The sequence below is a fragment of the Pieris brassicae genome, chromosome 1, assembly GCF_905147105.1.
Source record: "Pieris brassicae chromosome 1, ilPieBrab1.1, whole genome shotgun sequence".
Classification (NCBI taxonomy): domain Eukaryota; kingdom Metazoa; phylum Arthropoda; class Insecta; order Lepidoptera; family Pieridae; genus Pieris; species Pieris brassicae.
This window is the reverse complement of record NC_059665.1, coordinates 12,914,867-12,930,027: the sequence shown is the minus strand read 5'-3', so window position 1 is coordinate 12,930,027 and position 15,161 is coordinate 12,914,867. Positions and strand designations below refer to the sequence as shown.

The 15,161-nt window shown below is 36.2% G+C and overlaps 1 protein-coding gene across 2 annotated transcripts in view; it reads right to left on the bottom strand.

The window, feature by feature from the left end:
* LOC123714227 (synaptotagmin-10-like) overlaps positions 1–14,956 on the bottom strand; it is an 81,155-nt gene extending 66,199 nt beyond the window's left edge. For both annotated transcript variants that reach the window (XM_045668424.1, XM_045668431.1), the window contains exon 1: positions 14,834–14,956. In XM_045668424.1, the coding sequence (XP_045524380.1) occupies positions 14,834–14,945 (112 nt within the window). In that variant the 5' untranslated portion in view covers positions 14,946–14,956. The remainder of the gene's footprint in view (positions 1–14,833) is intronic.
* Positions 14,957–15,161: the final 205 nt, after the last annotated feature.

The window sequence follows — 15,161 nt, the reverse complement described above, 5'->3', positions numbered from 1 at the left end:
GTCGTAGATTATATTAAAAGCCGCCTAAAGTAAAACAACTATACCCTTTTAGGTCTGTTCATGATCTGTTTCGTGATCAACGATCTAATAGGCTAGTAGGTGACCAGCCTCCTGTGCCTGACACGCCATCGACTTTTTGGGTTTAGTGCAAGCCACGATGTTTCTCTGTTTTCACCGTTCGAGCGGATATTAAATGCACACATAGAAACAAAGTCCATTGATGCACAGCCAAGGATCGAATCTACGATCTCAATGATGGGAGCCACACGCTGAAGTCACTAGGCCTTCAGTGCTGCTGCCAACACGGCTGATACGAGCCGCATATTACAGGATTATATGAGGTGTAGACTGTATGTGAACGGAAGGTAAAATAGAAAGTCATTTCTTTTTATACAAATGACTTAGTTTTGCGGTAGGTTAGTATTACGATAAAATATTGACCAAGGTATTCGACCTTGTAGTGATAAATATTTTCTTTTAAGGAAAAGGATGGTGTCATCTCATCCATGAACTACCATTTTCTGCTCCGCTCTAGTTCCTGCGTAACGCGCATGGGACTAAATTGTCAATAAAAAAAGATTGGTAAAGTACCTGCTCATATCACTGTCCACTGTAGATATAAGTGTGGGTCACAGACAAAATAAGAAAAAGATCATAGCTTTGCCAATACCGAACTTGGCATGTATTATTATGCATTAGAAGCATATTAGGAAATAGTACATGTATCTAAAAATCAATGGCGCTACAACCTTTTTAGGTTTGGGCCTCAGATTTCTGTATATCTGTGTATCTTTTGTCAATCTTATAGGCAAGATGATCAACCGTGCCTGACGCAAGCCGGTTTTCTCACGATGTTTTCCTTTACCGTTCAAGCGAATGTTAAATTCGCAGATAGAAAGACAGTCCATTGGTGCACAGTATTGGATCGAACCTACAACCTCAGGGATGGTAGTCGCACGCTAAAGCCACTAGGCCAACACAGCTTAATCTTTATATCCCGTCACCATTATATTTGACTCATTCAGCAAGGCTGGAAAAGGTGTAAAAATTGTACACATTACCATTACCATTATTTATTACCTAATTATTCGAAAATAATAAATAGAATTTGATGTAAATATGATATCTTTTAATATCTGAGTCAAAAAAAATTGGCTTACTATACCTTTTTAAAGTAATTAGCGGAATTGTGGATTTCCTGGAGACGTCAGAACGTATACCCAAACAAGGTCCTTTGGCAGTCGCTTGTTCAATCGAAGATCCACGTCGTCGAACAAACGTTGGTAGACACTCTCCAATACTAGGTTATTTTGCAACCATAATCACATTTCACAGATTTTTGACGTGTTTCATGGTTCTCTGGTTAATAATCGAAACAAGACGGTAAAGACACAGTACCTATAATTCAATACTTGATTCAAATAGTTTAATTCTTTTTATTTTTGTATAATTACTGTTTTTTGTGTTTGATTTCGCTTGACCGCAAGTTTTAGGTACGGCATCATTTTGATATTTTTGTTTGTTCTATAGTGTGTTTTAAAATTCCAGCTTCTCAGCTGTAAAACGATAAATATCTGTATTTAATTAACATATGCTCGTACGATCGAAGGGATACCGCGATAATTTGTATGTAGTTTCGCATTGCTAAAGGAAGTTACAGATGACCGGCTTATAGAGAAAAATCGTACAACTTCAATATGCAACAGGCAAGCAATTTGCATCGTGTAAATTGGCCTTTACTTCCGTCCTTGACAAAATAATATTGGTGCTGAAACCAGCTGGTTGATATTACACTTTCATAAATCCTGTTTAATAATGCTTTTAAAGTCTAGTGGTCAATAAATTGTGTTGCTGTGTTCGAAATAATGTTTTATATCACTTTGCAAATTAAGAACGTAAATTGCTGTAATATATAATAATCAAACAAGTTAAAGTACTTCAAAATATCACAATATTTTGTTTTGGGATTGATTTAATATATTAAATTCTCGTGTCACAATGTTCGTTCCCATAGGTATGTCTGAGAATTGGCTATCTTTCACACCTCTAAGTGATTAGGGACTGTCACCCCCGCCAAAACTTTTGTTCTTATTTTGTTGTATAATTTTTTTATTTTTTTATGATACAACATACAAAAATACATTTAACCCAATTTTCACCTCTCTACTATCAATCCCTATATTTTATTTCTTAATTGGAAAATTATGACTTGAACTCTGAGGTTTATATAGAGAAATATTCACAAGAAAACCTAAAAAGTTTTTCATTCTGAAAAACCGAAAGCAAAATGTTCCATTAAGGAGGAACGAACTTGATAACTGTCATAGCAGAGCGGATGTAAAGAGTTTAATTGTAGCTATTAAAATAAAAAGTATAATTGTAATACACCTGATAAAGAAAAAGGTTTTGCAAATAATTCAATCTTACTTTAAGCCATCGGGTAACATGCCATGACAATGATAAGGAAATTGGAAGCGAAATGTTTAAGGCATTAGAAATGTCATACAATATATACCAGTTTGGACAGTTTAATCTTAAGAATAAATTTGCTTTGACCTAAATTATTATTCTCCTGTTCCAAGATGTCTGTTATAACCTTTTCATCAACACTTTATATATTTATTTAAGTTTTAATCTTTTTTTTAATTTCTGTTGTAATCTGATTAGCTTAGACACATGGACTGATCTGATGTAGATTATTGACTCTGACTCAGTTGCTTTTTTCTTACCCCCATTTTATATTATCACTGTGATATAAGTTTATTTGTATTTATAACATATGTTTTAACTTATTTTCTGATCGTAATAGAAAACCCAATTCCAAAAAACAGTGCTTAAAATAGAATGTTGTACAAAATTCAGTAATTAAGGCTGTTCGTTATGTAATTTACGTAATTTTCCAACTTGACAAAGACCGTCCAACAAATTATAAAAGTTACAAATTATTACTTTTATATTTATAGTAAAGAAAAGTAAAATTATTCACCGTAATGTGACAGATATATTTGCGCATCTGTTTCTATAATCGTTGGGTCTAGGTAAGGTTAAATACTGGTTAGAGCAGTGTAAACCAAGTGGCTTCAGCAACTCTCGTCCCTGCTTAGGTTAGGTTCAATTCCCAGCTGTGCACCAATGGGCTTTCTATGTGCGCATTTAACATTCGATCGAACGATGAAAGAAGATCCTAAGGAAACCGGCTTGCTCTAAACCCAAAAAGTCGACGGCGTGTGTCAGGCACAGGAGACTCACCTACTTGCCTATTAGATTGTTGATCATGAAATAAAAAATCTGAGGCCAAGACCTAAAAAGGTTGTGAGCTACAACCTTTTTAGGTCCTGTTTTTTTGCGTTTAAATATATTTTATGGTCCCCGATGATGCCTAAACGAATATAAATACATAGTAATTTTAGCTTCATTATATTCTATATAACTTGGGTGATCTATCAAGTAGCACGCGAAGTTCATGAATATTAATTCGTAATTATCAACTGATCCATCGTTTTCTAATCTTCTTCGCTATAAGATAAGTATTATAAATGATAATAAATAATATAAACAAAATGAAACTTACGCCATTTAGATCAGGGTCTCAGATGTATTTGTTTCATAATAGTTTCTAAGCAAGTAGGTGATCAATCTCCCGTTCTTGACACATGACTTTTTGGGTCTTAGGCATACTGGTTTAGTCCCAATGTTTTCCTTCGTCGAACGAGTGAGTATTGAACGCTCATATGAATCGAATCATTGGCCGGCGCTTTACAAGAGTTACAAGAATGTAGCTTTGTGTATTAAAATTAAAATAATTGTATGTTCCTATTCATTAGGCTAATCTCACCATTTAAACTAAATATTTATCTCTCTGACATATTGTGTTTATGGTGTGAAGAAATGAGATAGCCAAGTTCTATAGTTAACTGTGTAAGACTGATGTCTACGGTGTGAAATAGACCAGATTTACTTAAAAGAAACTCATTAGACTGACTTCATTTCTATAAGTTTAGGAGACTGTTAACAAATTCATCTATGCATTAAGATATACATCAAATGTTTAACATGAAACAAAACAATGGATGACCTAATAAGACTAGAATAACGCAGTTAGCACACAAGAGCCGGTTAATTAGCAATAATGATATTATTAAGCTCGACTTAAGCACGATTTAGTAATTCCTCTTAAATTTAGGTCATGTTATTCAATAATATAGAAATAGTGTGGTTTAAATAACTTAAATATATTATAAATAGAACGATTTTTAGAAATGAAACACGTAAAATGTTCTAAAAAAATCTAAAAGATGTCTTTTGTTTTTCTAAAAGAAAAATGTTATTTTTTATACATTGCCAAACATGGATATAGCCTAAAGGCTAGCAACAGCTTTGCCAGGCTTTTTTAAAATTGGTTAGATCTTTTCTTGAAGGACTCTAACTCGAAATGGTTCAGAAATATTTGACTGGGTCGCTGGTTCCACATAGTGATGATGCGGCAAACAACTGTCATTAAAAACGCGTGAAGTTTGTTGATAATTTTACTTCATTCTGTATAAAATAAATATGTGACAATAATACAAATCATTATTCGAACAAAAATTACAGTGAATCAACAAAAAATAACACGCAGAATACATGATAACAGATGTTTATCCCAGATTAAATTTTATTCAAATTTTATCGAGAATCGAACATGAATGAAAAGGCATGAAAGTTAACACTAAGATTGACCAAAGATCTGTATGGATTTATTTTACTCCAAATCCACTGCGGCTCTACATATAACTTACATGTGAAGTATTTAATAAACGCTAGTGTAATCACTGGTATGTCCTATATGTAATTACAGCTGTTTAAAGCAACTAATAATACACTCCGTTATATTAGATTAGATATATTGTCTCCGTGAACACAGCTGTGTATGAAATGTACGAAAGAAACTGTATAAAGTCAACACATATATGCAATTTATTTCAGAAGTCATACACCAGTACCACGTTACATAAAAATTTATCGCGTTTTCTTGACATAGTCGTTATCCGCCATCTTTCCGCTTGGATCTTTTAATTTAAGTAAGGTATTATAATTTCCGCAATACAGATATTAAACAAATTTGATTTCTACATAAAATAGGGAGAGTATAAATTTATTCTTTTTTTTTCAAGCGCAGTGGTGTAGATCATAGATAATTTCACCTGTTTCGAGTGAAAATTACTTGGATGTTTAATTGAGGCCCGAAACTAGGCTAGCAATGGCAACAAATGTACCGGTTTCACTGGGCTAGGTATTTCTCTTATTATTGCATGTAAAAATAGCCTATTTAGTACGGGGATTACATATTGGTTAATTTCTCTCTTATCTCAACAATATTAGTAAAGAAGACAGACTTAGTTGCGATATAAATTTTATTATGGTTTACTTAATTATAAAAATACTTAATAATTTTGTTATATTTATCATCGGGATTTTTTTGAACCAAACAATAAATAAATAAACTAATACTAAACTAGAAACTACATCATAAACAATTTGATTATAAACTTCCTAAGAACGAATACTTAATGTTTACAGGAAATCAAAATACAATATATAGCAAATATATGTAAGCAATCCAATCTGACTCCGTTAGTCCTCGGGATTAGATATGTTAGTAATGTATGAGTATTGCCTGAGATGTAATGGCAAATTGTATTGAAAATTTAATTTATTGTGACATCACGCTGCTATAACATCTGCAACCATATGATTTATGAAGACCTACAGTCTGGGTCTAGTGAGCGTGCAACTTACAATTCTGGAGTTCGAATCACGGCCTATTCACGGACGGACTCACGGATTCCTATCAAAAGCTAACATTTTTTAAACAAGTGCCGTTAATAATCAATAGCAATGATAAACGCCAACGATGCCAATTTTAATGTGACCAATAAATGATTCAGCAAAGAGGTGTAGGTATATTAATATTGAAAGTTTTGTAAAATTTATAAATCGTGAGCTTAGCTTCTAGTTTTTAGTTTATTTTACTTTAGACTAAGTTTGGTAATTGAATAATTTTTAGGGTTACATGTCATTTTATTTTTGTTGTTTTGGTAATTCTTTTTGTTTAGTTTTTTTACCTTACTAGCTTGCCTAGCGGAGATTGCTTGTAAGTGATAAAAGCGCCTGTTGCATTCATAGCCCTTTGGCATACTCCAATCTTCTTTGTATTCGCTTCAATAAAAATTCAAATGAAAGACATCGAAGTAATAATTTGTCGACGTAATATACTAAGGAAAATTTAGTATTTTACTAATACATTTGAATTAAAAATATTGAAATGTCAAGCGCGGAACTTTCATTGATCGTCTTTCTGCGTTCTCTAGGTCAATATCAGTCGCGATATCACGAAAACTACATGCGCAAAGCAGATTACCTACATATTTTATCAATTAATATTTGGCACGATAGATTTTTCTTTCTATGTACGATTAACCAACACTTCATAGAGGATATATTGTATAGTTATAACCAGACAAATGATGTCAGAATGTTTTAATAAACGAATATAATTGCTTTTCAATTTTCTATATTAATAAACAAAAAAGACTATTACTCTTTTCTGAGTACGCAAATTCGAAGGAACAAAGAATTCCAAAAACCGCTACGTAATTCGTAGCAGACGTAGCTCGCGGTAGAGGCGTAGCAAGGTCGCAGGCTGCGCGGGATCCGCTCATGACCCACTTCCGGGTCAAGATCAGCGGATGACGTCACGCGTTTGCGCACTACATTTACGAGGTCTATCAATGGATTCGCATATCAAATATTCATACTTCAATTGCTTCCTCTCCTTGAAACGCGATATTATATGAATTAAATTTTGTAATTTTAATTTCAAGTATTTAATTTATTTAAATTTGGTATATTTTCTTAATAAAGACAATCAAAATAAAAATAAAAACACTTTTGATACAGTAATAATATAACAAAAAAAAATGTAAATGAAAGCAAATAAATGTATGGAACGTACGGACTAAATTTTATTTCACATTAATCGATTGTTACCCTTTCCTACAGAAAAGATATCTGCAATATATAACTAAACAATAGTCTTGGCCTGAATAATTTTTAAGATCTATATATCAAATCAAAACATAAGGAAAATATAAACGACTCAAATTTAAGTCTTTCCACCAACTTCGAGACTCTTGGGCCTTATGGTTCAAGTGCACAGGCGCTAATTAAGATTTAAGTTGGTGCCTGGTAGATATTAACGGTGACCCCAGAGCTGGTCCTTTCCTCACTCAACGAATAAGTATCACAATACAACTAGGAAATATCACCGTTAAAGCTACACTGCCACAGTGTAGAGTCTTAATTTTCTTTTTATTAATTTTTAATTGTTTTTATTATTACTATGTAGGTTAAGAAAATTCTTAATACTGTCTATTTGGTTGATATGATTACTAATAAACGTTATTTATATCAAAACATTATAACAGGAATTCCGTAAAGAATAAATTTGTACTAAAGGAAATCAAATAGAATATTGAAAAGGAATTCCCAACCCGACAGTCACGCCCACACAGTCTGCTGGCACACTTGTTCATAACCTAGGATAATGTCACTGATTTAATAGGATATTTAATATGGATTAATGGGGTCAACTTCAAAGACTTTTTACTAGAATTAGTTGGTGCGTGATGCGTGCTAATGACACCATTCAACTAGCCTAAAATTGAAGATAGACATCTACATCAGTAGAAAACGGTTTTCTATTTTTATATGTATTGTGATAGTTTTTCTAACTGTACGAGGAAATATTGCGCACGAAAAATGCATTGATACACATCCGAGATTCCAACGCAATACCTAGTTTAGAATAACAAAAACAATAATTCTTCGTGTTTTGGTAGTTTTTTTTGGAATGCGAAATGAAATTAATTTAAACAGATTTTAAGAGACGAAATTATAATTACTTTAAGCGACCAGGTATAAATAAATTTTATTTGGAAATTATTCTTCAACTTCAAATAACAATTTCTAGGAACCTTGCTTAAAATATCAAGTGTATATGAACAGTGTTTTCCAGGAATTTTAAAGGTAAAGGTTTAAATAGGTAACTGTGTATGCTTCTGAGGTTAGCCTAGTGATTTCAGAGTAGGACTCATCTCTGAGTTCGAATTCCGGCTGTGCACAATGGACTTATAAGTCTATCTAGTCGCTCGAACTGGACATCATGAGGTAACCAAAAAGCTTTATACCAAAACGGTCGACAGCGTATGACAGGCCGATCACCTACTTTTCGGACAAAGCAAATTATATTAATTTGTTATTTTTATTTTATTTTTTATCCTTTTAGGTATTATTAACTAATTTTTAGTATTTTATTTTGTTTGTTTCAATTTTTCCTTTGATAGATTATTTATGTTCTAATATAATTGATGTATATGTGTATGTGTGTTAAATTTTCTTGTATTTTGTTTTAGAACGTCGAATAAATAAGTAAACCACTAAACAGATTTATAAATCTAAGGCCCAGATCTAAAGAGCAAACATTGTGTAAAAAACTTGGCGATTAAAAAGAGTGACGGAGAATTTATTGCCAGTTCTTCTCTTCCGTTCTCCTTTTTTGATTTGAGAACTGGCAGTAATTGTAAAACTAGAAGCATTTCATATAAATTTCTTTTTTGACGTTCATAAGTGTACATTGTGTTACCTATATGAATAAATAATTTTGACTATCTATGACTTTAAAAAAGGTTTTTCACCACTATTTTATATTAAAAGGGTCTGCTTACTTCTCTCTAACTCGGACACTAAGTGCACAAACCGCTAAACTATAGAAACGGTTTCCAAGAAACGCAATGTATCGATGCTTCCAGACTTCGAAAGCATGGTGATGTGGGCAGCATATTGCAAAATCGATTTAAATAAAATAAAAATTTAAGCTTTTTAATTACGTTACGTTTGCGTAATTTTTAAATGCACACTGCATACTTCAGAAGTTGTGTTCTCGTTCATAGAATTAAACAAACTTTTATTTATTTTATATATTATATTAAGGTTATAATTATAAATTGTTAAATATACACTAACTGAAAAAGGCAAATGGACCTTTTGAACAGCTAATTAACGTTCACCGTTCAGTAAATTATTTCCATATAAAAACGATCTTCACAAGCTTCCATCCACATCATTAAGCCTTATAATTAATAGCTGAAGAGCTGCTTTGTTGCAGTTTTAATAATCGGATTAATCTGTTTTACAAACCGTCCGTCCGTTTTATCAACCGTTTTTGGCGTCGGGACGTGACGACGCCATCGCCCACTGGTGAAATAACCTGTGACAGAGGTTATTTCACCAGCGCAATCAGTCAATCCCTTCCTAGTGGGAGTGCCATGCTGTTGCCTCCTGACTTCAGCCAAACGGGCAGGCACGACCGGGGCAGTACCACTGTCTTTCAGAAAACCGGCGTAAAGTGATACAAAAGGTTCGCCTTCTTGTACTCGCGTTTCGTGCGGTGAGAAAGATTCCCGGAGCCCATCCCCCCCCCCCCTCTCTACAAGAAATATGAAGGTGCAGAAAAATCAGAATCTACCCCAGGAGGGTACCACACGCGCTTGCGGTGGAGAATCCCCCTCTGGGCGTCCACCACCGGGACACTCAGCACCCGGTGGTGGACGCACAGGCTGCCCTTCGTATTCTGGGGGGGGGGGGCAATTCTGCGCTCTTTAAAAAAAAAATTATCGGTCTCGGGGCAAACGGAGCAATCCAACAAAGGCACCCCCATCCACACCCGCCGTGGACTTCACAAATATTAGGGGGCTCAACTCCAACATCCACTCTGTCCACTATCATTTAGAGACTGCGAAGCCGGCCTTGCTCTTTCTTACCCAGACTCAGATTTCCTCCCCGGCTGATACTTCTTACCTCTCCTACCCGGGGTACAAATTGGAACATTCATTTGTGCCGCGGGCTGGAGTTTGCGCGTACGTCCGAGAGGATATCTGTTCTCGTCGCCTCGGGACGCTTGAAGGAAGGGACCTATCTAACCTCTGGCTGCGCGTAGGCTGCGATGACCATCCGCGATTCTACACATGCCTGTATAGGTCCCATAGCGGAAATACCGAAACTGACCGACTCATTGAGCACATCCAAATTTACAGGCTTAGGCTTAGGCTTTAGGCTACAGATTCCCTGCTCGAAAGGATTCCTACCGCTGAAATCGTGATACTTGGCGATTTTAACGGCCACCACCGATCACGCGGGAAGATCCTTTCACGACTTTGCTCTAGCCTACGACTTGACGCAAATGGTCCCTGCGATTACGCGAATACCAGATGTGGATGGTCATAAACCTTCTTTGTTGGACCTTCTGCTGACTTCACATCCGGAGACCTACCAAGTCTCTGTTGACCTACCAAGTCCGCCATTGGGTTCATCAGATCATTGTGTGGTACGGAGCATTGTGCCGCTCACGCGCCCTTTACGGCCTAGCTTTGCGGGCTGTCGCCGTGTGTGGCACTATAAGTCAGCAGATTGGGACGGGATGCGGTCTTTTTTTGCGTCCTACCCTTGGGAGCCCATTTGCTTTTCGTTGAGTACTCTCCGTCCGCGTGACTCTGTCGCTGATGTGGTCCTGCAGGGCATGGAACTTTTTATTCCATTCTCTGCGGTGCCGGTCGGTGGCAAGTCCCAGCCTTGGTTTAGGCGTTCGTGCAAAGAGCCTTTGCACCGTAAGCGTGAATGCTTTAAAGCCTGGGCAGAAGCGGCGACATCCTGTGATGCGGCTATCGGCGAACATAAAAAAGTATACCAATTCAGCCTCTAGGTCCTTCAAACGGGAAATCGCTAAGGCAAAGTCAGAGCATATTGCCAGGTTTGGTGAGAAATTGGCCCACCTTCCTTCGGGAACTCGAGCCTTCTGGTCTCTTGCCAAAGCTGTCCAAGGGAATTTCTGTCAGCCCTCTATTCCACCACTGCATAGGGAGGATGACTCACTGGCCCATACTGCAAAAGAGAAGGCCGATCTTGCGTCGAACTCAACTTTGGATGATCAGGGGAAGGAACCACCGACATTATTGCGGTGTGATATTACGATGCCTGAAGTTACATTCCGGCAACGTGCTATCCGTAAACATTTATTTTCCCTGGACATCCATACATAAGTCGAGCGGGCCTGATGGCATCCCCCCAACTGTGCTGCGTACTTGTGCTCCTGAGTTGGCTCCGGTCCTAACGCGCCTTTTCCGGTACCTGTACTCCCTCAACACTGTTCCGAAGTGATGGAAGACAGCTTTGATACATCTGATCCATAAAAAAGGCGATCGCTCTGATCCGTCCAACTATTGCCCAATCGCAATAACCTCCTTGTTCTCCAAAATAATGGAAACCATTATTAGCGGCCAGCTCTTGAGGTATCTAGAGGGCAGCCAGCTGATTAGCGATTCTCAGTACGGCTTTCGTCGTGGTCGCTCAGCTGGTGACCTCCTTGTATTCCTTACACATAGGTGGGCAGAGGCAATTGAGTCCAAGGGGGAGGCGCTGGCGGTAAATTTGGACATAGCGAAAGCCTTCGATCGGGTGTGGCATAGAGCACTGCTCTCGAAGCTTCCAGCCTCAGATGGGCTCCCCGAGAAATTATGCAACTGGATTTCCAGCTTTCTCGCTGATCGGAGCATTAAGGTCGTCATCGACGGAGCATGCTCCGACCTTAAACCCGTCAATGCTGGTGTCCCACAAGGCTGTGTCCTATCCCCGACCCTGTTTATTCTGCATATTAATGATATGTTGCAACTTAGCAACCTTCATTGCTATGCGGACGACAGCACTGGGGATACTTTTTACACGGGCCGGGCAGGTATTTCTCGGGCTGTTGTTGATGAGTGCCGGAACAAACTTGTGTCTGAAGTCGAAACTCTTTTACGTGGAGTCTCGGACTGGGGTAGACTAAATCTAGTCCAATTTAACCCCAAGAAGACACAAGTATGCGCGTTTTCCGCTAAAAAACTCCCTTTGTCGCTACTCCCCTCTTTGAAGGCACTCTCCTTAAAGCCTCAGCTAACATCGGAATATTGGGCGTTGACATATGGAATAACGTCCAGTTTCGCGGTCATTTGGAAGGGAAGGCTAAATTAGCCTCCAAAAAGCTTGGTGTGCAGCAAGGCGAGACGGTACTTCACTCCGGGCTACCGCTTGCAACTCTATAAAGCGCAAAGGCTCTACTCTTCTTGACGTAACAAATTCTATAAAACACTTATACTTTTAAAATAAAACAACAGTTGCACAAGAGGAATACTTTCGGTATCAGCATAGGACAGGTTGAGACGATCTTACTTAATTTTTTTAGTGAATGTATAAATTTTTAAATCTTTTGACAAAATTTAGTTTTTAAGAAGCCTAAATTGATAAAAATTAGCAGTGTTGGACTTATAGCTTGAACCTACGGCTCTCGTGATGTAGGTCATAGCTTTGAACCTCGTCTGTGCACCAATGGACCTTAATCGTGATGTGGTGAAGAACGGTGCATATGATAAAGAAAAACATCGTGACGATCATGCCTTAGAGCCAAAAGTCGAGTCAAAATTATCACGTAACAAGAAATCTGAGACCAAGACAGAGAATTGTAGCGTCGAGTTTTCTACTCAAGAAATTATATAATAGCATTAGTTATATAATAAAAGATAGATGCAGCTGTGGAAACCTACATTTTCAAACATAAAACTAGTTTTATGATCATTTATTGTACGTACTAAATAAACAAAATTAAGTTGTATTTTACGCAGATGTTGTTCATGAAGGTTTTCATTATAATTTGATGATTCGTTTATCCAATATAGCTAAGTATCTTAAATTTTTTATTTATCAAAATCTCTATTAAAAATTTTATAACGAGTTTTTTGTTAACTCCTACGTTCGCACCCTTTTATTGAGTGGCAGGTGTCAACCGTAATATGGTATTATTAAAAATCCTTGAAAATGAACACAACGGGGATCATTACAATCCTCTCAACTTAATGGGACTTTACCTGATCAAATTTTAATATTTTTCTCGCGTAACGGATGAATTTGTTATCTTAGAAGTAAAATTTATAGACAAGATGAGCTGCTTATTAATTTAGTCTCCGGAAGCGTATCGCAAGTATAAAACGAGCTTGTAGCTGTGTCAAACTACATAGTGGACTTAAGAGAAAAAAGTTTTTCTAGTATGGCCTTCAGTTGTGATTCAAGCCTTTACTTTGAGATGTATGAGAAGTTGTGTGTGCCTTAAAATATTCATAAACTATAGAATATTACTAATATACAGATTTCAAGGTTACAATAAAACAATACAGGAACTGCACATCCTCCGGACGAGTTATCGCATTTTATCACGGGACTTGATATATCATATGTTTCTATTTCGGTAACTACATTATAATGGTAACCGTTTTCATAGAAACGTTTTACCGAGAAAATTAATAATTATATAAAACATTAGTTATTTCAGTGGGGAAATGTAATATGGAAAGTGGAAAGGGCCACCAGGAAAATGAAAGAGAGGTCACCTTCTTGTAGGTACGGAGGACTGACTAGCTTAAAGAAGTTGGTGAAGAAGATTGGGAGTAAAATACTTAAGAAGGAAATATAGAGCCAATTGGTCTCCTGACCTCTATCAGAGGTCCTTAAAAAAATATATTTACATATTTATATAAGTTTTTTATTTGTGTGTGTTTATTTTATAAATGTTTCAAGGAATTCATTATTATTTCAATGTAATATCGTAGAGCAAAGTCCTGCGCCCGTACTACCGAACAAACAATTTGCCAAGTTTTGTGTTAATTAACATAACTATACATTAAAAGGTGTTGAAACAAGGAAAGCCACTATTGATTGCATATAATTTCAAGGTTGCATCAGTAGGCATGATTAGCTCTACCCGTGCGTAAGTAAGGGTAGGTACAAATTTAAAGCAATACCGTATTTTTCAGTGACCACAAACCATAAAAAACATAGTTATATCGCATCGAGGAGTTTGTTTTTTGTTAAATAAACAAATACTTGTCATAAACAGAAATCTTTGCTAATAAAACAAACACTTTGGTTAAATGTTGTTAGTAATTGATTTTAAATCAATTACAAAGGGCCGTATACAAATAACTATTTTAATAATAAACAAATTTACCAGTTAAAAGCTCAGTTAATTTCAAGTTATACGGAATATGTAACGCAAAGTTTAGATAGATGACCGGTCCATTAGCTAAGATACAATATAATAGGTGGATGATGTATTTATATTTGAATTTAAACGCTTTAATAAGTTTTAATTTAATCTGAACATGACCGTGGTGCTCTTAATGTTGAATTACATAAATTCAAAACATGAACATTCGAATTTTCTCTTATTTTATTATAGGAACACTTTAAAAAACTAAATTGTCCAATACGTGATGTATTAATTAAATAGGTCGAAACACATTTATGAAAGTAGACGAAAAACAAAAGCTCTCGAAATCTCGTCATTGAATGGATTTAAAACATTAAACACAAATAATAAACCTAACTACAATTCAAAATTCTCTATTAATCAAATTAACTTCTTTATATTAAATATCCACTTAATATTTGTTTAATGTAAAAGAAAACATATACATAATTTACATAAAAACATATTTCAATTATAAACAATGAGTGATAACAGCGAGAATTGCAAATAATATTGGAGTTACTGGTCAATGTTATCGTATCAATGTCAGTTTCTTTTTGTCGACGCGCCTAAAAGCCTTAAAATTTTAAACTACAACAGCGAGTATAAAATCTCATAAATCAACTTAAATGTACGATCCATAAAACGCACACAAATTGAACTCTGTCGGAGGCCACTAACCTTCTGTGAGGCGCGCTTCACGTGAATCGTCGAGGATCAACAGGTGCGGCCGCCTTGCACGACCGAGCTCGAGCTCGGCTGACGCGGTGCTACTAACTCGCGGAACGCCCATCCCGGCCGGCAGTCGGGGAGCGAATGGCGCTCACCCCTTGCCCGTTGCCTCAGGTGAGGGCTGGACCTTGAAATTTTAAAAAGGAACCGTTTGTACCCATGTTTGAGTTGAGAAATACTCTTGGCAAAGTACTCTGCTTTCCGAATACATATTTTTGTAAAATTTAGTATAGTATCGAAATTGGGTTGAATAAGTCTATTTAATATAAAAATTTAA